General features: G+C 49.0%; 1 protein-coding gene across 1 annotated transcript in view; it reads right to left on the bottom strand.

Moving 5' to 3' along the window:
• The window catches only part of LOC137429399 (voltage-gated delayed rectifier potassium channel KCNH8-like), a 723,799-nt gene that overhangs the window by 302,373 nt on the left and 397,648 nt on the right, over positions 1 to 23,778 (bottom strand). Inside the window, exon 6 of the mRNA XM_078781042.1 lies at positions 6,221 to 6,378. Coding sequence (XP_078637168.1) covers positions 6,221 to 6,378 — 158 coding nt within the window. The remainder of the gene's footprint in view (positions 1 to 6,220; positions 6,379 to 23,778) is intronic.

Genomic DNA, 23,778 nt, shown 5'->3' with positions numbered 1-23,778 from the left:
TATCATTATTCCAATATAGCTGCGGAATAATAAACTGGTCACAAGCAGAAATCAACAAACTAGATATCAAAACATGGAAACATTTCACTATCCACATAATATTCTACAAAAATCAGTGCATCCCAAGAATGTATCTGCCGAGTCGAGAAGTTATTGGCCTGATGAAACTCAACCAAGTGTACAGAGTGATAGCTGTAGGGTTGGTTGAGTACATGAAAAGTTCAACAGACTACCGAATACAATTTGTCTGCAAACACGAAGACAGCAAGCCAGAAAAGGTATCCCTAACCCACCGAGCAAAATTTTTTCAAAGACAGTTACAATTAGAGGATGTCACACTTGAAACTGAACTCGCAACAGATACAGCCACAATTACTAAAAAGACGATATAAAAAAAAACAAACCAAATATCAACAGATATATATCGACAAATGGGAGAACAAGAAAAGTGCATGTAGGTTAAAAAAAAAAAAAGTTGGACAGATTGGGCACAGACAAAGAAGGCTCATTGGAATGGCGAAGAAGAGATCAGCTCAACTGGGATGGAGAACAAATCATAATAAATGCCCAAGACCAACGACGCTACACAAACGGATTTAAGAAAATGGCGGTAGTGAATCATTGGGACAAGTGGATATCTTGCCAGGTAGATACAGAAAGTACGAGTCACCTATTGGGAGTTTAAAAAAAAACCCATGTCAGAACAGCTCTACACACAAAAGCACAACAAGGTATGTCGAGTAATCCAATGACACATCTGCAAAAATCTCAATATCCAGATTTTCGAAAACTAATGGAAACATGAACCATAAGTAATCCCTGAAAACAAGGAAGTATCGCTCATGTACGAAGTGATGAATAAACAAAGCATTGCGACTGGAAAAAAAGATGGCATTGCTAATTGAGGTGTCAGTACCCCAGCAATTTTGGCCTAAACAACCCAGAAATCAAGAAAATGATCAAACACCTATACCTCAAAAATGAAGTGAAAATATCCTGGAAACTGAAGAACACCTAGATCTTGGAAGCTGAAGAAGCAGTAATTGTACCAGTAATGATTGGAGGAACAGGGATTATAAAGAAGAACCTCATGGAGATCTTAAGAAAAAATCTCAGGGAATATTACTACAAACAAACTACAGTTGGAAGCTCTCTGGGGCTCAGTAACGATCCTGAAAAGAGCCCTCGGAACAAAACTCTGAGAACAAGAAAACTTCTTCACAAACTGGTCCATGAAACATGATCCCTTACCTAAACGGAGGTGGATACTTTGAGACCTGAGAGGACTCTGTTGCACCTTTTAACACCCGCATATGGAGATAATAACCAACGACACACAAATCTTATATAATTCATATTGTAGCGGTTACCTTAGTGGGACATAATCCACGGGCACGGGCCAGTGGGGCTTTTGATGATGTGGGCGTGACGTGCGCACGGTTGTTGGAGCCACACCCTCCGAAGAGGGTTTTGGCAATATAAAAGCTGTATGAGTTCCGTTCGCGAGAGGAGTTCTGTTGGAATAAAGGAGCTTTGAACACCTAAGAAATGGACTCGTCTTCTCGTCATCCACGACACCTACACTGGTGACCGCGGCTGCTCCCGAATGGATTCGGGGGCTTTAAACGAACATGGCAAGCGCAGTTTCGATCGAACTGCCAGAGTTTTGCGAACGTTTTCGGGGGCTTCCAATGAGCATGGCGACACCTACACTGGTGACCCCGGCTGCTCCCGAACGAATTTGGGGGCTGTAAACGAACATGGCAAACGCAGTTTCGATCAAACTGCCGGAGTTTTAGGAATGACAGGCGGCTGTTTGGTTCGCGCGCACTGCGCTCGGCTCCTCCTCTGCGACCAGAGTGGCGAGCCTGCTCCAGGATCCTCCAAAGGGACGCAGTCACGAGACGTTGGCGGCACTGCTGCTCGTCTCCTTCGCGCGCACTGATGTTGGCGGCACAGCTGCTCGTCACCTTCGTGCGCACTGCTGCTCATACCCTTTGCACACACAGGCCGAGTACTGCTGCTCATAGCCTTCGTGCGCACTATGGCCAAGCACCTCCTCTGCGACCAGAGTGGTGAGCCTTCTCCACCGTGCGCTGCTGCTCATAGCCTTCGCGCGCACTACGGCCAAGCACCTCCTCTGCGACCAGAGTGGTGAGCCTTCTCCAACATGTGCTGCTGCTGGTAGTAGCCTACGCGCGCACTACGGCCAAGCACCTCCTCTGCGACCAGAGTGGTGAGCCTTCTCCAACGGGCACTGCTGCTCGTCACCTTCGCGCGCACTGCTGCTCGTACCCTTCGTGCACACAAGCCGAGTACTGCTGCTCATAGCCTTCGTGCGCACTACGGCCAAGCACCTCCTCTGCGACCAGAGTGGTGAGACTTCTCCAACATGCGCTGCTGCTCGTAGCCTTCGCGCGCACTACAGCCAAGCACCTCCTCTGTGACCAAAGTTGTGAGCCTTCTCCAACATGCGCTGCTGCTCATAGCCTTCGCGTGCACAACGGCCAAGCACCTCCTCTGCGACCAGAGTGGTGAGCCTTCTCCAACGAGCACTGCTGCTCGTAACCTTCGCACAACTACATACTCCAACAACAACTCGCGAAAACTCTACAACTACAGCTACAGCTCGCATGTAGAAAGCTGCAACTCGCGCAACTACTACTCCTACTCTGCAACCTCGGGAGGCCAGGGGAGGAACCTCAGCAGCCTCCCCTGAGGCCTTGTACAGCCCCCTCGGTCGGCTCAACCCCACGGCGAGGCCGTCCCCCGTCGGGTAAGTTCCCGGTTGGCCCGCCCACCGCCAGGCCGCTCGCAGCCCCTGCTCGGGTCATCAGTCGTTTCGGCCGGGTGGTTAAGGCCCCCCGAGGACTGGCATTGCCCGTGCGGGTGCATTATGGGGGGCGCATGTAGCGGTTACCTTATTGGGACATAATCCACGGGCACGGGCCAGTGGGGCTTTTGATGATGTGGGTGTGACGTGTGCGCGGTTGTTGGAGCCACGCCCTCCGAAGAGGGTTTTGGCGATATAAAAGCTGTATGAGTTCCGTTCGCGAGAGGAGTTCTGTTGGAATAAAGGAGCTTTGAACGTCTAAGAAATGGCCTCGTCTTCTCGTCATCCGCAACTCCTACAATATATTATTTGTGTGATGTGTATATGGACTATACAGTATGTAGAAAAATATAAGTTCAGAATTGTATTCCCAAAACGAAATTTCATTCATACAGATTTTCAACAGTGTCCTTCCATAATAAAAAACATTATTGACGGATTGATTGCAAATGCAACAAAGAATATCACTTAACAAAGAAAGAAAATAAAAGCATGTCCTCTCCGAATCTCGGGTTAACCCTATTCAAAAATAAGCTCCAGATCAGGTAAAAGGTCATTTTCGTGTCATCGGCTCAAGATGTTGAAATATCCTTGCACGAGATTTCTGAAATTACTGATTGTACCTTCTTCACCGCCAAGTGTTTTAGCAAGCCCAATACCTGTGTCTATCAGAGCAGGAGATGTCAACATGTTCTAAGTGACTCTCACGTCAGCACGCTGTTACAAACACAGATGTCTGATCCCGATAGCAAAACACTCATTTCTGTCATTAAGATAGAAAGTGCTGACGATGTGGATGGAGTATTATGGAGTGGTCTGGACATGGTAACTTCAAATATAAGGAATGACAGGAGAGGAAGCAAATTATTGTTTTAAAAAGCAAAACACGAAATCATCTATCTGTCAATTTATAAATGCAAGTTGCGTAATTGTGTCTTAACAGGGTAAACGTGAAACCACATCATGTATAAAGCTCAATGACACTTCATTTAAGAGCTCTTGGGTTTGGATTGTGCATGCAGAGGTTCTTGACACATATCAATATTCACGCATTTTTGTTGCGCACACACGTGGTGTATAGGCTCAGATTCATTGATTCACATACCTAATGGAAGTAAAAAAAATATTAAAACCACTATTCAGTGAATTCCGTCCAAATAATCATTCCCTTTTCGTAAATTTACTTCACCGAGAAACCCCAGCAGTCTTATCAGTTAGTGACTATTATGCGGTCAACAGACGGGCATTCATAGTAAATTCCATAAATATTCCACACTATTTTGGGAACAAATTCCCATACAAAGGGAAACTTTGACTCCATACTAATGCTTCTACTCTTTTCATGCACATGTGAGGCGTATAAAATAACGTGCTCTGACAATGCCTTGTGTGAGCGGAAGCACGAAGTTACATGGGCTGTGTATAATCTCAGAGTCGGTGGTATGCACACCTTCCAAAGGTAGCACTAATATAACCACAAATTATTCAGTCAATTCCATCCAACTAATAATTTCCTTTTCATTAATTTTCTTCAACGAGAAACCTTAGTAGTATTAACAGTTAGTAACTATTACTTCGGCTTGGGAGTTGGAGGAAAGGGGGTTGGGGACTTGAAGAAAAAAGTGAACCTGAACCAAAATCTAATCCGCTTGTTCTGTTCTTGTCACCTAACCAACTCATCCTCCAAGTTATGTCAGAAGTTGTCAGATCATTGGAATCTCCCGCGATGAAGCTATCTCTGAGGGCCTTTCACTCACTCACCGCAGGCAGGTAGGTGGTCTTTCTGTCTTCTACCGACTCCTCCCCGGCCTTGCTCCTCCAGCTCTCTCTGTGCTCTGTCCCCCAAATATTCCGACAGGTCGCACAAGATCTGCCAGCAACCCTCTTATGGTTAAACTTCCGAAATCTCGGCTCTCTGCTCACCTTCCCTCTTTCATTCCTCTTTTCTCCCGCCTCTGGAACAAACTCCCCCACTCCCTTCAATCCCACTCCTCCCTCCAGGTCTTTAAAACAGCTGTTCACCACCATCTCTTATCTTCCCCCATCCAAAACCTTGATATTTTCTACCCCCGCTAATTCACCCCAGATCCACCTTGTTTGAAATTCCAGCTTCTTTCCTGGAAGTCCTGACAGTGTCTCTATGTTTTATACCTCTCCCACCCCCCCTTCCCATGCCTCCCCCCAAAGCCCTCCCCCTCCCACAGATCTCTCGATGTCTCCATGTCTCTCGGTCCCTGCTCTCAAATGTTGTGTTTGTGTCCTTCCCCCTCTCTCCCCATCTTGTCTACCGCTCCCGATGTTATTTGTTTTATGTGTCGGTTTGTCTTTCTGTATGATTAATGTTCGCTCTTTCACGAGCCTCGATCTTGTATACAAAAAAAAAAAAAAGAAGTTGTCCACAACTTTTTTAGACATCATCCTATATATCGTTTTTGGCCCTATCACTCAAAGGTGAAGAATCACTTTGTATTTTTAAAAAGGTCTCGTATCTGGATCTGAATTTAGATCCTCACTAAAATGGGATCGAGTTTGTCCTTGTCACACACCCAACCTGTCCACCAAGTTTCGTCCGAATCCATTCATAACTTTTTGAGATATCGTGTGATATATCGGTTTTAGTCCTATTACTAAATGGTGAAGATTCACTTTTAAAAATTCTCTGATCTGGATCCGGATTCAGGTTTTCACCAAAATCTAATCAATTCCTTACTCCTTGTCAAACAACCAACCTGTCCACCCAATTTCGTCTGAATCCATCCACAACCCTTTGAGATATCCTGCTCAGACAGAGAGACAAACATAACCACGGCTACCTTCGATGGCGGAGGCAATTACACCTGTGCACAATGGTCTATTTTTGTGGTATATTCCGTTATAACACTGACATTGACATTAGAATTCCAACGAAAAAAGACTTCGAGATTAAAGCCAATCCTATGTAAGAGACAGCAAGGTGATGGACAATCAGTGGGTTCAGTATTAATCCAAAGCATAGAAAATCAAGGTGGCCATTTTGATTCTGAGCTGACTCAGTAAATGTTGGTCACCATCAAGACTCCAACATGATCAGGCTCTAAAAAACAGGAAATCCACTTCTGCAATTCATATTCTTATTTTCAAGCTGTTCTACCATGGAGCTTTTCACATCACATTCCAGAATCATTCACGATGCATCCGTCTCTTGGCAATCTCATTAGGTGGAGATGTGTAGTCGTACCATGTCACCTGATATGGAATTTGACTTTCCCTCTATCCTTGCCATATTCACAGAGTACCTTAAAATAAATCCCATTAAGAACATGGACATTATGACACAACAGAGAACAAATATGGCATGATATTTGTGCAGGTATATTATGAATGTTTCTTTTAAAAATGAGAACTTACCACAGAGACATTAAGCGCTGCAAGGAGGTCGAATGGGAGGGCTGCTATGACGTCGATGAAGAACCACGTGGTGAGGTAGTGGAAACAAATTGAGCGGGCATCATAGATCACTTGGCCCGAATGACTCACGTAGGTTGTTCGGAAATTGAGAATGATGTCTGTAAATGCAACCGAAGAGCGACATGCACCAGAAGCCACACAAATTGAGGACCTACTATTGCAATACAGTATAGAATATAAAGACATTAATTCTCAAAACGAGATACTCAAAATAGTTCAACAGATTCCAATATATATATATACATATATTTTTATAGAAACAGAAATTAAATTCCTGCGTGGGGCTAAGTGTGAAAAACTCTGACAACACAGGACTTGAACCAAGGACCTCCATCGCTTTCGTGGTGACAGCCCACTGCGCCATTGAGCCAGCCAAAATCTCCTCAGAATTTTCCACACTTAACACTGCGAGCTTTATAATGGCCGATGTCTTACGTGCCTGCTTGGCAGACCCCGGATATGAACGCAAGTATATGTATGCGTATGTATGTGTATGCAAGTATATGCAGAAGTGCATTGGAGATTAACTCATCTGTAATTTTTATATAAACAGGAATTAAATTCCTGCGTGGGGCTAAGTGTGAACTGACTCAACACGGGACTCGAACCAAGGACCTCCATCACTTTTGCAGCACCAACCCACTGCGCTATTGAGCCAGCCGAAATCGCATCAGAATTTTCCACACTTAACAGTAGAAGATATACTCCACTCCACTTAATCTGTAGAAGATTGAAAGATATACTCCACTGCACTTTAGTGTCTTTTTACTTGAACACACAAATAGCTTCACTTGCTATTTCCCAGTGAAAAATACACTTGAGGAATCTGACTTGGAATACCAAGGACTCGGACTCAAAAGAGGGTGGGGTGGGTGGGGAGAAAACTACAATGAGCCATTCCGTAAAAGTCTTCCCCAATACTGAAGGACCCCAATACCAAAGACCCAAAAGACCCCAAAGACCCAAATGACCCAAAGGACACAAAAGACCCCAAAGACACAAAAGACCCCAAGGACACAAAAGACCCCAAGGATTCCGAAGACTCAAAAGAAGAGTAATTATGTCGGATACAGTTTCATATTGTCGTGTGTGATTCTGCCAATGGTCGTGAGAGAACTTCCCACCGGCTGTGCAAGTCGGCCTTTCGACTTTTTGAGAGAAGCCTGCAAAACTTTTCTTTCAGCTTCTGTCTTGTCGGATGTTCTCACTGAAGGTATTCGACCACTGCGTCCTTAAATTTGGTCTTTCGCACTTCCAGGGTCTCTAAACATTCAACAATATGTGTGATGGTCTTGCATTGTGGTATTCTTCCATTTGGATAGATCCTACTAAACTGCTGGGCTTTAGAAGCCTTTTTGGCAGGATCGTAAGCGGTCCATCAGATGGGGGGAAAGAATCAATCCACGCATGTGTTTATGACTCCCCGACAGTTATTTCGAGGGTGGCCTGAAAGTCCCTTTACCCCTGATAAATTTCTATACAGATACAATGACTGATTACTTATTGTACAGACTGCACAATAGAACCTGTATATTAGAGTTTAACAATGAATGCTTTACTGGGGTGGGGTAAAGTGACTTTCAAGCTAGAGAGCTGTATATTGAGAGAAGCCTTTATATAATAAAAAGGTTCAAAAAAACCCAAACATCACAACAAACCTAAGGACCTATACTTCAGTCCCAAAAGACTGACCTGTCTTCTATGGACTCCTCTCCGGCCTAGCTCCCCCAGCTCTGTATGTGCTCTGTCCCCCAAATATGCCTTCAGGATGCACAAGATCTGACAGAAACCCTTTCTGGTGAAACTGCCAAAATCAAGACTCTCTGCTCACCTTCAATCTTTCATTCCTTTTTCCCACCTCTGGCACAAACTCCCACACTCTCTTCACTCCCACTCCTTCCTCCAGGTCTTCAAAACAGCCCTACACCACCATCTCTCATCTTCCCCCATCCAAAACCTTGATCTTTTCTACCCCCAATAAAGCATCCCAAATCCACCTCTTTCAATCCCCAACTTCTTTCCTGAAATTCTTGGTAGTGCTCATTTGCTTTATACCATGTACCCCTCCCCCCTCTCCCTCACCCCCAGCCCTCTCCCTTCCACAGATCTCCTGATGTCCCTGTTGTCTACTGTTGTTGTGCTTGTGTGCTTTCCTCTCTCTCCCCCTCTTGTCTCCCGCTCCCTTTATGATGGTTTATGTGTTCGTGCATGTTTTCATGTTTAATGTGTTAGCTATTACATGAGCCTCGACTCTGTATACAGAAAGAAAAAAAATGATGGTCAAACAAATCTTATCAAACTAATGCACATGCACCTTGGTCCTAATGCCAGTACTGATAATCATTAAAAAAACACACATACATCCTAATCCACAGAGTCGGGAATGCTTGACCATACGGTACCATGGTCAAAGCTTTAATCAGTTGAGAACCGAATGTACAGAGTGGATTAGCCATAAAAAGAAACAAAATGGTTGCAATGACACAATCACAACTGACAAGAGAGTGACTGGAAATTTCTTTGCAGTTTATCTGATTTCTCAAACACCACAACACACTCACTGACTCCGATAGATAAAAACTATCAGGATAAAACAAAAATCCATATTGCGGCACAAGAGGCCATCTGTATATTGCGTACACAATACAGCAAATTTTAGACCAACTTACACAGCACATGCACACTTTCCTTCATCCCCCTTTGTTTTGCTCTCATCACCTCCCAAACCTCTTTTCCTTTCACCTCACTGCCTCTCCAACTCCTCTCCCATATCCCATTTATTTTATTTTTCAAAAATTTGATTTTCAGAATTCATCCTTCCAAACTCATGAACAACAAACTTATGATGACAGTAAAATTGAGATGAAGGCCTTCACAAGCTATCCTCTCGTTTTCATTGCTGGTTCACAGCAGCATCAGCAGATCTTATATGTATCCGAAAGTTTGCCCGTTTGAAAAAGATCCCACCGAGTGAGCTGTATGCAATCCTGCACATGCTAACCAAGTAAGAGATTTCATCCCAAATTACGTGACTTCCTTTTCCGAGTGATGTTAAACGGGGTATCTGCGGCAGGTGCCCTTTCCGCCATCTTCTACAGAGCCATCCATGAAGAAGCTTGAAGGATCGTCACGCGATACGCTTCTAAAACTCCATGGGAAAGAACAAAAAAATTATTGAGTCGGATATAATTTCCTGTCTCACAGATTTTATTTCGGTCTCTTCAAAAGACAAATACTAATTTCCTTGGACTTAAGAGCAAAACTAGTTTGAGTTGTCATTGCACAATGAACCGCCCAGGCCAAGAATTCATGATTAGCTATGTTTAATCTCCAACCACATCCTTGGATGTACCAGCATGTTCTGCTTCCAACATGTTCTGTTGTGATGATTTCTGAGTTTGTCTCCAATTCATGTGTGCCAAAATAACTCAATGTACATAATGCTAAATAGCTTCATGAAAAGCCTTTGCTGTTACAAGGCAGGGAATGATCAGAAAGACGTCTTGAATGGAGGCATCTTCACTGACAAGACCACAGTAAGCAGCAACAAATTGAAATGATAACTAGAATGGCACTCGGTAAAGAGTATACCTCCGCCAGGCTGAACAGTTTATGTTTTGTATACCACTGATAGGTCAAGATCTGGACACGGAACTGAACCAAAATCTAATCAGCCTGTTCTTGTCACCGAACCAACTCAACCACCTAGTTTTGTCATAAGTCGTCCACAACATTTTGAAATATCATGGTATGTATCATTTTGGCCCAATCACTCAGTGGGTAGTGGTGACGAATCACTTAAATTCTTGTATCCAGATCTGGATTCGAATCTTCACGAAAATTGAATCAATTCTTCCTTGTCAAACACACAACTTATCCACAATGTTTCAGCCAAATCCATCCAAAACTTTTTGAGATATCCTGCTATGTACACTGTACAGTCACGTGAAAAAGTAAGTACACCCCATGTAAAGTTATGACTTTTTCAACATATTTCAACATACAGCTATTTGATCTTCATTTCAACAATATTGATAAATAAAGGTGATATAATATAGCAAATATCATGAAACATTTACATTTTGGAGTCCATTGTATAATTTAAATAAACATAAATACAAATTTCGCATGTGGAAAAAGTAAGTGCACCCTTGGCTCTAATAGGTGGTATTCCCCCCTTTGGCAGAAACAACCTCAAGGCGGCGTTTCTTATAACTGTCTACCAGTCTCTGACATCGACTGGGAGAAATTTTTGCCCACTCTTCCATGCAGAATTCTTTCAGCTGTGCGATGTTTGAGGGGTTTCTTGCATGCACAGGTCGTTTCAAATCCCCCCAAAACATCTCGATGGGATTTCGATCCGGGCTTTGACTTGGCCATTCCAGAACCCTCCATTTCTTTCTTTTCAGCCATTCCTTTGTGGATTTACTGGTATGTTTAGGGTCGTTTTCATGTTGCAAGGTCAAACTTCGGTTGAGCTTCAACATTCTGACAGATGGCCTCACATTATCCTCAAGCACCCTCTGGTACAATGAAGAATTCATAGTGGATTATATGATGGTGAGCTGCCCAGGCCCTGATGCAGCAAAGCTGCCCCAAACCATAATATTTCCACCACCATGCTTTACATTTGGTATCAGGTCCTTGTGGTCAAATGCTGTCATTGGTTTTCGCCAAAACATGTCTTCTGGTACTGTGGCCAAATAGCTCTACCTTTGACTCATCTGTCCAGAGCACATTGTTCCAGAAGTGCTGGTCTTTGCCTTCGTGTTCATTGGCAAACTATAGTCTTGCCCTGATGTTCTTTCTGGACAGCAAAGGTTTCCTCCTGGCACACCTCCCATGTAGATCAAATTTGTGCAGCCTCTTTCTAATGGTAGACTCGCGCACTTTGACATCAACAGTGGCAAGAGCTACCTGTAGGTCCCGTGATGACATTCTGGGGTTCTTAGAGACTTCTTTCAGCATCTTGCGGTCTGCTCTCGGGCTGAACTTGCTGGGATGGCCTGGCATGAACAAGTTGACAGTTGTTTGGAATCTTCTCCACTTGTAGATGATCTTCACAACAGTCGAATAATTGATTTCAAATTGTTTGGAGATCTTTTTAAATCCCTTCCCAGACTCGTAGGCATCTATAACCTTCTTTCTGAAGGCCTCAGAGAGCTCTTTTGATCTAGGCATGGTGACGCTGCACACTTCAACAACAAAGAGCAAACCAAACTAAATGTCTGAGGTTTAAATAAGACAGGTTCCTACAAGATCCTCTCGAACGATGTTCTAAGCATTTGCACCTGAGCTGGTGCACCTGATTCTAATTTTAGGTATTTGAAGTAGTGATAAATATAGGGGTGTACTTACTTTTTCCACATGCGAAATTTGCATTTATGTTTATTTAAATTATACAATGGACTGTAAAATGTAAACGTTTCATGATATTTGTTATATTATATCACCTTTATCTATCAATATTGTTGAAATGAAGATCAAATAGCTGTATGTTGAAATATGTTGAAAAAGTCAAAACTTTACATGGGGTGTACTTACTTTTTCACGTGACTATAATTTTTTGCCATTTCTCTCAATGGTGAAGAATCACTTAAAATTTCTCAGATCCAGATCCGAATCCGGATCTTCACCAAAATCTAATCATTTCGTCCTTGTCACATAAGTTACCGCTCCACCAAATTTCGTCCAAAACCATCCACAAATTTTTGAGGTCTGACAGACACAAACAGACAAACAGACAAATGAAAAATCGGTCAGATCCCGAGGACTTGCCGGAATGTACTTTTTTATCGACCATTTTGGACAAATATGGCGGCCGAACCACGTGACTGATGACATCATCATTATTTGTTTTCTAAACTAATTTATTCCTAGATTATGCTCAAGAAATTTCATCTTGATCGGATGAAGTTTTGCACTTGTCGAATTATGACGTCATAATGGAGGCACCTATGACATCATTATTAACATATTTTATTCCCCATGGAGAGTTCTTTACAATGAGCCATGTCTCAATTTTTTCTATTCAGCCCTTTCGGAGATATAGAGGTGCAAAGTTTTTCTGTTTTTCCAAGATGGCGGCCGAACCACGTGACCGATGACGTCATCATTATTTGTTTTCGAAACTAATTTATTCCAAGATTATCCTCAAGAAATTTCATCTTGATCGGATGAAGTTTTGTACTTGTCGAATTATGACGTCATAATGGAGGAACCTATGACATCATCATTAACATATTTTATCCTCCATGGAGAGTTCTTTACAATGAGCCATGTCTCAATTTTTTCTGTTCAGTACTTTCAAATGTATAGAAGTGCAAAGTTTTTCGGTTTTTCCAAGATGGCAGCCGACCCACATGACCGATAACATCATTTTTTTTCTCCACCAGTTTATGCCGACTAGGTGCTCAAGAAAATGCATCTTGATTGGATGAAGTTTTGTACTTGTCGAATTATCGAATTATGACGTCGTAATGGAGGCCTAGGGCCTAGAGAGTTAAGAATTGGGCACAGTTTATTCCAGGGCAAGACAAATATGTGTGTAAAGTATGGCGATTCTATGTGCAATGATGTAGACGTAGTACTGCACACAAACAGACAGACAGACAAACAGACAAACCAACCAACCAACATACTTGCCGGAATCTTTTCCGGCAAGTAACAAACAGACAGGGGTGAAAACATAACCTCCATCCACCTTCCGTGTTGGAGGGAATAAATATGGACTGTTTTTGGACCCACCTTCCAGTTGCTGTTCTATCCCACTCTTACATCCAAAACTTTAAGCAGGTGGAGCAGCGGATCATGTCAACTGCCATCCTTACCCCCAAGCCATATTACCCACCATTGACCCTGCCTAGCCCAATCCTCTTATTTGCAGGTTACCATATCCACCTGTCAATCAAAACAGATAGATACTAACCTTCACCGGCAAGACTAGTTCTACATTATTTTGTGTCTTCCCTCCTTCCCTTTCTCTCTCTTTCTCTGTCTCATTCTCTGTCTGTCTCTGTGTGTGTGTGTGTGTGTGTGTGTGTGTGTGTGTGTGTGTGTGTGTGTGTGTGTGTCTCCCTCTCTCCCTCTATATATCTCTCTCTCTGTCTCTGTTTCTCTGTTTCTCTGTTTCTGTCTCTGTCTCTCTCTCGCTCTCTCTCTCACCTCCTGCTGGCCGTTTGTGTTGGGCATGGCAAGATGGCGTGTACTCGTGTCCATGTGTTGTAGCGCTGTGCACGTGTTGGTTTTGTCCTCTCCCTCCTCCCCCTCTCCCTTTTTTCCATCGTGCCTTTGTCGTGTCTGTTTACCTTCCTTCTATGTTACCACCTGTCCCTCTTTCCCCTCCCTTGAGACAGAGAGAGTGAGAGAAGAGCCCAAAGGTGAGAGCAGACCCGTTCGGTTCAGTTTACCTGCTCCGTTGGTGCTGTTTACTCGCTTAGTCGGTGCTTGTTTACTCTCCTTTTGTTTACCTTACTCGCTTAGTGAGAACTTTATTATTTATTATTTTATTTCGATTTTATTTATTTAGTGTCCTTTCCACCGAGGCAAGGTAGAAAGGTGGGTCATCGCCGTTATGGCGAATGTTGGCGCACGGCAGGAAGGTTTTGAAACCCTAACAAGGAAACATGCCTTCGTGTGTATCCCTCCCGAAGGTGTTCCTACCGAGGACATTATCCTCGCTGCGGGAAACGTTATCGGTGATCAAAATGTCCGCGCCGCGTCGTGGATGAACCAAACGTTTGTTGTTTTCGTGTCGGACGAGAAGTTCGTACACGATGTGGTTAGTACCAGTCTATCATTGAAAGGCGGGCATTTCGTCATGGTTTCCCCGATGGACACACCGGCGATGAAAATAATTATTTCAAATTTCGCTCTGTTTATCACCGATGATAAACTAATGGCCGTTCTGTCCCGGTACGGAACTGTTGTTTTACGAATCTCGATGATTCCGCTGGGATGTCGGGATGAACGAGAGAAACATGTTATTGTAGCGGTTACCGCTGGATGCACACAATCGCCTTGCACCGGCCAGAACACGGCCAGACGCGCCTCTCCCGGGCATGCCCGGACTCACTGTTCCCGGGCACGCCCGAACCTCCCGGGCACGCCCGGTCTCGTCTTTCCCGGGCATGCCCGCTCTCGCCTTTCCAGGGCTTGCCCAGAGCGTCCGGGCATGCCTGCTATCGCCTTTCCAGGGCTCGCCCAGAGCGTCCGGGCATGCCAGCTATCGCCTTTCCAGGGCTCGCCCAGAGCGTCCGGGCATGCCCACTATCGCCTTTCCAGGGCTCGCCCAGAGCGTCCGGGCATGCCCGCTATCGCCTTTCCAGTGCTCGTCCAGAGCGCCCGGGCACGCCCAGCCTCGACTTGCCAGGCCGCAGCCAAACACGCCCGGGCAGGTCCAGACTCGCCTTTCCAATGCTCGCCCTTGATACCCGGGCATGCCCGGTATAGCTTTTGCCGGGCAAACTTCCCGACATAAATGTGTATATATATTGCTGCCCGATAAACGGGCTTTTCAGAGTACCCGAGTGTGATACATTTATTAAACCTACTCGGACGAATTTCCATCTTTGGTCGCGTCAATTCTTTCAACTCGCGTTGGAGCCCAGCTCCTTCATTGGTGACCTACCGACATGGATACGGCAGTGACGCTTAAATTGCCTACCTTCTGGGAGGCTCACGCGGCTGTTTGGTTCGCTCAGGCGGACTCTCCGTTCGCCCTGCGAGGCATCACCGCGGACGACACCCGCTTCCACCATGTTGTGGCGGCGCTCGGTTCCGCTACCGCGGCCCGCGCCTTGAGCCTCCTCCAGCACCCGCCGGCTGCTGACAAATACGACGCGCTGAAGACACTCCTCCTCGACGCTTTCGCCCTCTCACCGGCAGCACGCGCACGGCGCCTGCTTCACCTGCACGAGCTCGGCGACACGCGCCCATCCGAGCGCATGGACTATATGCTCTCGTTGCTCGGTGACCACTCTCCGGATTTTCTGTTCCGTGAGCTGTTCCTTCGCCAGCTGCCTCACCCGGTACGCCTCGCCCTGGCTGGCACGTTGATCACGGATTCCCGCGCCCTCACCAGGGAAGCCGATAAGATCTCCTCGGCGGGCCAGCACATCGGCGCGGTTACCTGGAGCCCGCCGCCGTCCGAGGCGACGCCCACGACGCCCGAGCGCCCTGCGCGGTTGGAGGCCGAACTGCCGGTGCAACTGGCGGCCGCCACGCAGCACCGCCCGCTTCTGACACGATGGCCGGGGCTTCCACCTGACCGGGCGTGGTGTTATTACCATGCCAGGTTCGGACACAAGGCTCGGACGTGCCTGCCCCCGTGCACTTTCGGCAGGTCAGGAAACGGCCGGGCCGGCGTTCATTCCCAGCCATGAGCGCCGGCCACTCGGGCAACTTGTTGTTTATTCGGGACAAAGCGTCTGGGCGGCGTTTCCTGTGCGACACCGGCGCCCAACTGAGCGTCATACCCGCCTCCGAGCAGGACAGGCTGGACGCAGTTTGCGGCCCCTCTTTGGTCGCTGCTAATGGCTCGGCCATACGCACTTTCGGCCCACGCGTCGTCACCCTCTGCTTCGGCAGCCAGCGCTTTCAATGGACTTTTGTTACCGCCAGCGTCCCCGTGGCTTTGCTGGGCGCCGACTTCCTCTGCGCGCACGGGCTGCTGGTCGACGTCAAACGACGTCGCCTTGTCCACTCCGAGACCTTCAGCTCCCTGGCGTGCACAATGAGCAGCTCCGCCCCGACCGGACTGGCGTGCGCCCTCCCGGCAACGAACGAGTTCGCTCGCCTGCTCGTGGAATTCCTGGCCCTCACGCGGCCGACGTTTTCGGCCGTCGCGGTGCGGCACGGGATCGAGCACCACATACCCACTACGGGCCCGCCGGTCTACGCCAGGGCCCGCCGCCTCGACCCAGCCAAGCTCGCCGTGGCGAAGGCCGAATTCGACGCGTTGGAGCACCTCGGCATCGTGCGGCGCTCCGATAGTGTGTGGGCCTCGCCACTGCACATCGTGCCAAAGCCGGGGGGTGGATGGCGCCCGTGTGGCGACTACCGCCGTCTCAATGACGCTACCACCCCCGACAGGTACCCAATCCCGCATATTCAGGACTTTTCCGCCCGTTTGGCGGGACGGGTCATCTTTTCGAAAATTGACCTGATACGGGGCTACCACCAGGTACCTGTCCGGGCGGCCGACGTCCCGAAGACGGCCGTCATCATGCCGTTCGGCCTGTTCGAATTTTTGCGGATGCCGTTTGGCCTCAAGAACGCGGCCCAGGCGTTCCAGCGCTTGATGGACGGCATGCTGCGTGACCTGCCGTTTCTTTTCGTCTATCTGGACGACATCCTCGTCGCCAGCACGTCCCGCGCCGAGCACCTCCTCCACCTCCGAACACTGTTCGGTCGCCTCAGCGAGCACGGCTTAATTGTCAACCCGGTCAAATGCCACTTCGACGCGACGACCGTTGACTTTTTGGGCCACCGCATCACCAAGACCGGGGCCGTGCCGCTGCCGACCAAGGTCGAGGCCATCACCACGTTCCCGCGTCCCTGTTCCATCAAGGCCCTCCAAGAGTTCCTCGGCATGGTGAATTTTTATCACCGATTCGTGCCCCGCGCTGCTCAGCTCATGCGGCCCCTTTACGAGGCCCTCCGGGGCAAGCCGGCCAAGCATGACATTGTTTGGTCCGCGGCCATGGACGCGGCCTTCGCCAGCGCCAAACGGGCCCTCGCCGATGCAACGCTGCTGGCTCACCCGGTGCTCAACGCGCCCATCGCCCTCACTACAGACGCCTCCAACTACGCGGTGGGCGCCGTCCATGAGCAATGGGTGGACGGGGTTTGGCAGCCACTCACTTTTTTCAGCCGGCAACTCCGGCCGAACGAGTTAAACTACAGCACGTTCGACCGCGAGCTGCTCGGGCTATTCCTGGCCGTTCGCCATTTCCGACACCTCCTGGAGGGCCGCCCGTTCACGGCTTTCGTCGACCACAAGCCGTTGGTCTACGCAATGGCTAAGGTCACGGAGCCGTGGTCGGCCCGCCAGCAGCGCCACCTCTCCGCCGTGTCGGAGTTCACCACGGACATCCAGCACGTCGCCGGCAAAGACAACGCCGTGGCCGACTGCCTTTCGTGGGCCAGCGCGAACGCGGTCCACCTCGGCATGGACTTCGCGCTCATGGCGGCCGACCAGACCACCGACGCCTCGGTGCAGGCACTCCGCACGGCGGACACGGGCCTCCGCCTGGCTGACATCCCCTTCGCGGGCACCGTCCTGCTCTGCGACGTCTCCCAGGGCCAGCCTCGCCCCATCGTCCCCGTTTCCTGGCAGCGCCACATCTTCGCCTCCATCCACGGCCTTTCTCACCCGGGCCGGAAAGCTTCTCAGAAGCTGGTGTCGGCGTGTTTCGTCTGGCACGGCCTTCGACGAAACATCCGCGACTGGGCCAACGCCTGCACGGCCTGACAGCGAGCCAAGGTCCACCGCCACACCCAGGCCCCGCTGGCACCTTTCGCCGTGCCTGAACGGCGTTTCGACCACGTCCACGTGGACCTGGTGGGTCCCCTGCCCCCCTCGCGGGGGTTCACCCACCTGCTCACCATGGTGGACAGGACCACCAGGTGGCCGGAGGCCGTGCCCCTCACCTCCACCACCACCGCCGACGTGGCGCAGGTGTTCATCGCCAGCTGGGTCGCGCGCTTCGGCGCACCAGTGGACATCTCGTCCGACCGCGGCCCACAGTTCACGTCTGAGCTTTGGGGCGCGGTCGCCCGTTAGTTGGGGGTCACGCTGCACCGCACCACGGACTACCACCCCCAAGCCAATGGGTTGTGCGAGCGGTTTCACCGCTCCATGAAGGCCGCACTCATGGCCGGCCTTCAGGACGACGGTTGGGCCGACCGGCTGCCGTGGGTCCTTTTGGGCCTTCGCACGGCCCCCAAGGAAGACCTCCAGGCGTCCGCCGCCGAGCTCGTCTACGGCCAGCCGCTCCGCTTCCCGGGCGAATTCGTGCCCGACGCTACCAGTCCCTGGTCCGCCGCTCGCCAGCGCTCGGACCTCCAGGAGGCCGCCCGACGATTTGCCCCCATGCCGACGTCCCGCCACGGTGGCCCCCCAGTCCTACGTCCCCCTGGCGCTTCGCACAGCGGAGTACGTCTTTGTGCGTCATGACGCGCACCGGGGGCCACTCCGGCCGCCGTACGACGGGCCCTTCCGGGTCCTGCGACGGGGCGACAAGTCTTTCATCGTCGACTTCGGCGGCCGGCCGGACTGGATTTCTGTGGACCGCCTCAAACCAGCGCACATGGACGTCGACCGACCACCACGGTTGGCCCTTCCTCCGCGGCGAGGCCGCCCCCCGTCCACAGTTCCCCCTGCTCGACCACCCACCACCACGTCGGACCCCTCCCCACGACCCTCCAGGGGTCGCTTCGGCCGGGTCATCCGGACCCCCCTTTAATTGACCCTGCCGGTGCAGGTCGATTCTGGAGGGGCGTGTGTAGCGGTTACCGCTGGATGCACACAATCGCCTTGCACCGGCCAGAACACGGCCAGACGCGCCTCTCCCGGGCATGCCCGGACTCACTGTTCCCGGGCACGCCCGAACCTCCCGGGCACGCCCGGTCTCGTCTTTCCCGGGCATGCCCGCTCTCGCCTTTCCAGGGCTCGCCCAGAGCATCCGGGCATGCCCGCTATCGCCTTTCCAGGGCTCGCCCAGAGCGTCCGGGCATGCCCGCTATCGCCTTTCCAGGGCTCGCCCAGAGCATCCGGGCATGCCCGCTATCGCCTTTCCAGGGCTCGCCCAGAGCGTCCGGGCATGCCCGCTATCGCCTTTCCAGTGCTCGTCCAGAGCGCCCGGGCACGCCCAGCCTCGACTTGCCAGGCCGCAGCCAAACACGCCCGGGCAGGTCCAGACTCGCCTTTCCAAGGCTCGCCCTTGATACCCGGGCATGCCCGGTATAGCTTTTGCCAGGCAAACTTCCCGACATAAATGTGTATATATATTGCTGCCCGATAAACGGGCTTTTCAGAGTACCCGAGTGTGATACATTTATTAAACCTACTCGGACGAATTTCCATCTTTGGTCGCGTCAATTCTTTCAACTCGCGTTGGAGCCCAGCTCCTTCATTATGAGTTTATGGAGACAGGGATTCATGGTGCTTCCTGATTGTGACGACGATACAGGACAAAACATTTCGTTTAAAATTTCGGTAAACGATCGTGAATATCAAAAGTATGCTTCGTCAGGCACCTTAATGTGCTTCCTTTGTGGAGCCTTCGGAAATGTTAAAAGGTTTTGTCCCAAAGCCTATTGTATGAAGTGCGGCAAATTGGGACACACTGATGCGGGCTGTACAAAGGAAAACTCCCCGACCGTGCTTCCTCATGCCCCGACCGTGCTTCCCGACGCCCCAACCGTGCTTCCCGACGTGCCGACCGTGCTCCCTGACGTCCCGACCATGCTTCCCGATGCCCCGACTGTGCTTCCTAACACCCCGACCATGCTTGCTGATGCCTCAACCGTGCTTCCTGATGCCCCAGCTGTGCCTTCTATCTCCTCAGTGTTTTCTGAACCCGGTGAGATGGCACTTCGTGACGTCAACTCTGCTGACGAACCCATGAATGAAGACCATGTTGTACAAACAAAAAAACGAAGAGCACCATTAACAACTAACCTTGCCAGTTCAGCAAAGAAGTTTGTCTTGGACAGAGACACTGTCTCTGAAAAAGAGAACAAAACGGTAGCTGCGAATGAAAACAATGACGCCCGAAGGGGAAAAACAAACCATTACCGATCCTTCAGGTTCTGAAAATGAAAGCTGCAACAGTTGAAAGACTGCGGCCATTTTTGATCGTGACAACGGGGATCTGCTGGTCCCTCCTTCAGTAGCTGAGCCAACTGGAGACCAAACAAATTGCTCCATCTTACAAATGGAGATCATAAGCCCGGCTGTGCAGGGATCTAGCACCAGTTCTCAGATCACAAATAAAGAGAATAAACACAAGTGTGCTGGTGAGTGTGGACCGCAGCAACCAATAAAGCCCCTGAAGGTGCCTCCAGATAAGTGTGCGACAGCCTCGAGTAATGCCCAAGACCCTGGTGGGACATTATCTGACCTATCAGAGTCCGAAGACGAGGTAGAGGTGACTGAGCTGTCTCAACCTCAAATATCCCCTCAACTCATTGTCGTTTCTTAGTGAAACGTACAGACAGTGGAACATAGTCATTAAAGACCACTTCTCTGATTTGGTGTCTTTCATTCACACCGCAAAAGCCATAATTAAAACGCCTGATGGTTTTGATATGACGACGTCACAATATCACAGGCTTCGGAAATTCATCACACGTGCAGGTACGGAGTTTTCCCCGGCACAGGCTAACTTCATCAACAAATAATGAAAACTATAACACTTGCAACTTTAAATATGAACGGTGGTGGTGCCAATCACCTCCGTCAGGTACAAGTAAAGAATTTGTTTCACCGTAAAAAGGGAGATTTCCCTGAAAATGTCTGCTGCTCTTCTTCTGCTCCAATCGGCTCTTCTGATCATGTGCTTGTTAAAGTGGACATCTCTCTGACCATTCTCAGAGAGCCTCCTCAGCGTCGACGAGTCTGGCATTTCACTCAGGCCAACTGGCACGGTCTTCAAGCAGCCATCAATCATCTGGACTGGTCTCCCATCTCTACTGCCTCTGACATAAATTCTTCCTGGGAATTCTTCGAAAGCAAACTGCTCTCTCTCATGCACAGATTTATCCCATCTCGTCTTCTGTTGTCATACCCTTCCTCCCGTCCATGGTACATGGAATCTTGTGGTGAGGCGATTGCCCAGAAACAACTTGCTTTCGTCTCCTGGAAAGCAAATCCAACGGAAGGAAATCTCATTTCCTTTCAGAAAGCCCGAAACAAGTGTGTGTCCACCCTCAGGAGAGCCAGGAAACAATATCTCTCCGTTCTCAGGACCGAACTCTCTTATCTGTATCCCTCTTCCAAATCCTGGTGGTGTCTGGTCAAATCTGTTTCTGGAGTTTGTTCCCCCTCCATCCCCTCCCTCACCTCAAATGGCCACACGGCTGACTCCGCACGTGAAAAAGCTGAATGCCTCAACTCTGTGTTTGCCTCTAAATCTTGTGTCCCAAACCCATCCCTCTCTGTGCCCACCGTACCCAGTTGTACCCAGCTGCTCCTGGACTCTGTGTCCTTTCCTCCTGACAAGGTGGAAAAGTTTCTGTCAACCCTCGACTCGGATTCTGCAACTGGACCTGACGGCATCAGCCCACGGGTCCTAAAATCCTGTTCTTCCGCTCTTTCACTCCCTCTCTCTGTTCTCTTCACCCTCTCTTTTGCTCAAGGTCATCTTCCATCTGCTTGGAAATCTGCCAACATCACCGCTTTGCACAAAAAAGGTGTAAAAACAGATCCCAGCAACTACAGACCAATCAGCCTTCTCCCAATTATCAGCAAAGTCATGGAATCCATCATTGCTTCAGATATGAAATCTTTCCTCTTCTCCAATGGCTTGATCTCTGATCATCAATTTGGTTTCAGACCTGGACACTCTACTCTGGACATGCTGCTTCTGCTTTCTCAACAATGGATGGAGGTCCTCAATGCCAAACAGGAAATTAGAGCAGTCTCCCTTGACATATCACGTGCCTTCGATACGGTCTGGCACCCTGCTCTGCTCACCAAACTCTCCTCTTTTGGTATCCATGGAAATCTCCACGCATGGCTGGCGGACTTCCTCTCTAGTCGTAGTCAACGTGTGGCCCTGAATGGGTTTCTCTCATCTCCTCTTCCTGTTCAGGCTGGAGTTCCACAAGGCAGTGTTCTGGGCCCTGTGCTTTTTCTGGTCTTCATCAATGATCTCTCTGACTCTCTTGAAAATCCTCTGTGTCTCTTTGCTGATGACTCTACTCTCTGTCGCTCCATTCTTCATCCCTCAGATCGGCAGTCTGCAGCCTCCTCACTCTCTGCAGACCTGGACAAAATCACAGACTGGGCAAACAAGTGGAACATGTCTTTCAATCCTGACAAATCTCACACTCTTACGATGTCTCTCCGAAAAGACCGACTGGACAACCCTCCCATCCACTTTCTGAATAATCCTCTCCAAGAAGTTCTGTCACTCAAGCTTTTGGGTCTCACTATCTGCCATGATCTTTCCTGGGAAAACCACATTTCAAATCTGGCCTCCAAAGCCAGTCGCCGACTGGGCATCCTCCGTCGTGCGAAGTCCTTCCTTGGCACACCTGAGCTCCTCACCACATACAAGGCTTTCATCCGCAGCTCAATGGAATACTGCTCTCCCCTCTGGGCTGGTGCTCCTGCCTCACACCTAGCTCGTCTTCACGCTGTTGAAACCAAAGCATTCAGAATCATTGGAATCTCCCGCGATGAAGCTAACTTCAAGGGCCTCTCACTCACTCACCGCAGGCAGGTTGGTGGTCTTTCCATCTTCTACCGACTCCTCTCTGGCCTTGCCCCCCCAGCTCTCTCTGGGCTCTGTCCCGCAAATATTCCTACAGGTCGCACAAGATCTGCCTGCAACCCTCTTATGGTCAAACTGCCAAAATCAAGACTTTCTGCTCACCTTCACTCCTTCATTCCTCTTTTCTCCCGCCTCTGGAACAAACTCCCTCACTCTCTTCAATCCCACTCCACCCTCCAGGTCTTTAAAACAGCTGTTCACCACCATCTCTTATCTTCCCCCATCCAAAACCTTGATCTTTTCTACCCCCACTAATTTCACCCAAATTCCACTTTTTTGAAATACCAACTTCTGTCCTGGAAGTCCTTGGTGTCCTTGTGTTTTATACTTCTCCCTTCCCTTCCCACGCTTCCTCCCCCCAAGCCCTCTCCCTTCCACACATCTCCCTGCTCTCAAATGTTGTGTTTGTGTGCTTCCCCTTCTCTCCCCATCTTGTCTTCCGCTCCCTCTTTTTATATATTTTGTTTGTCTGGTTGATTTGTTTGTGAAGTAAATGTTAGCTCTTTCACAAGCCTCGATTCAGTATACAAAAAAAAAAAAAAGAAAAAAAAAAAGATGTGATCTTGCTTCAAGAAACGCACATTACACCTAACGTAGAACACGACTGACATCAACTTCTTAAAGGCCAAAGCTACTTCAGCAATTTTACAGCTTCATCTGCTGGAGTTGGTGTCTTACTGAAGCCAGGCCTTGTATGCGAGTCATGCCAGTTTCAGGAAATAATAAAAGGCCGGCTTAGCTCTCTTGAACCAATCAGTCATAATTTTCATTGCACCATTTTCAATGTGTATGCACCGTGTGATAGCTCAGAACGCAAGTCATTTTTCACCTCTATGATCAATCACTTGAGATTGATCAATTTTGATCATTGTGTGTGTATCGGGGGTGATTTTAATTGCACTTTTGAGCCATCGATAGATCGAAATTCTAATGAACCCCACCCCGAGTCCCATGTAGATTTATCCCATTTCTTTAACACTGAAGGTCTACTCGATG

The sequence above is a fragment of the Myxine glutinosa genome, chromosome 6 (assembly GCF_964187855.1).
Source record: "Myxine glutinosa chromosome 6, kmMyxGlut1.1, whole genome shotgun sequence".
Lineage (NCBI taxonomy): Eukaryota > Metazoa > Chordata > Myxini > Myxiniformes > Myxinidae > Myxine > Myxine glutinosa.
This window is presented reverse-complemented; position numbering and strand designations above follow the sequence as displayed.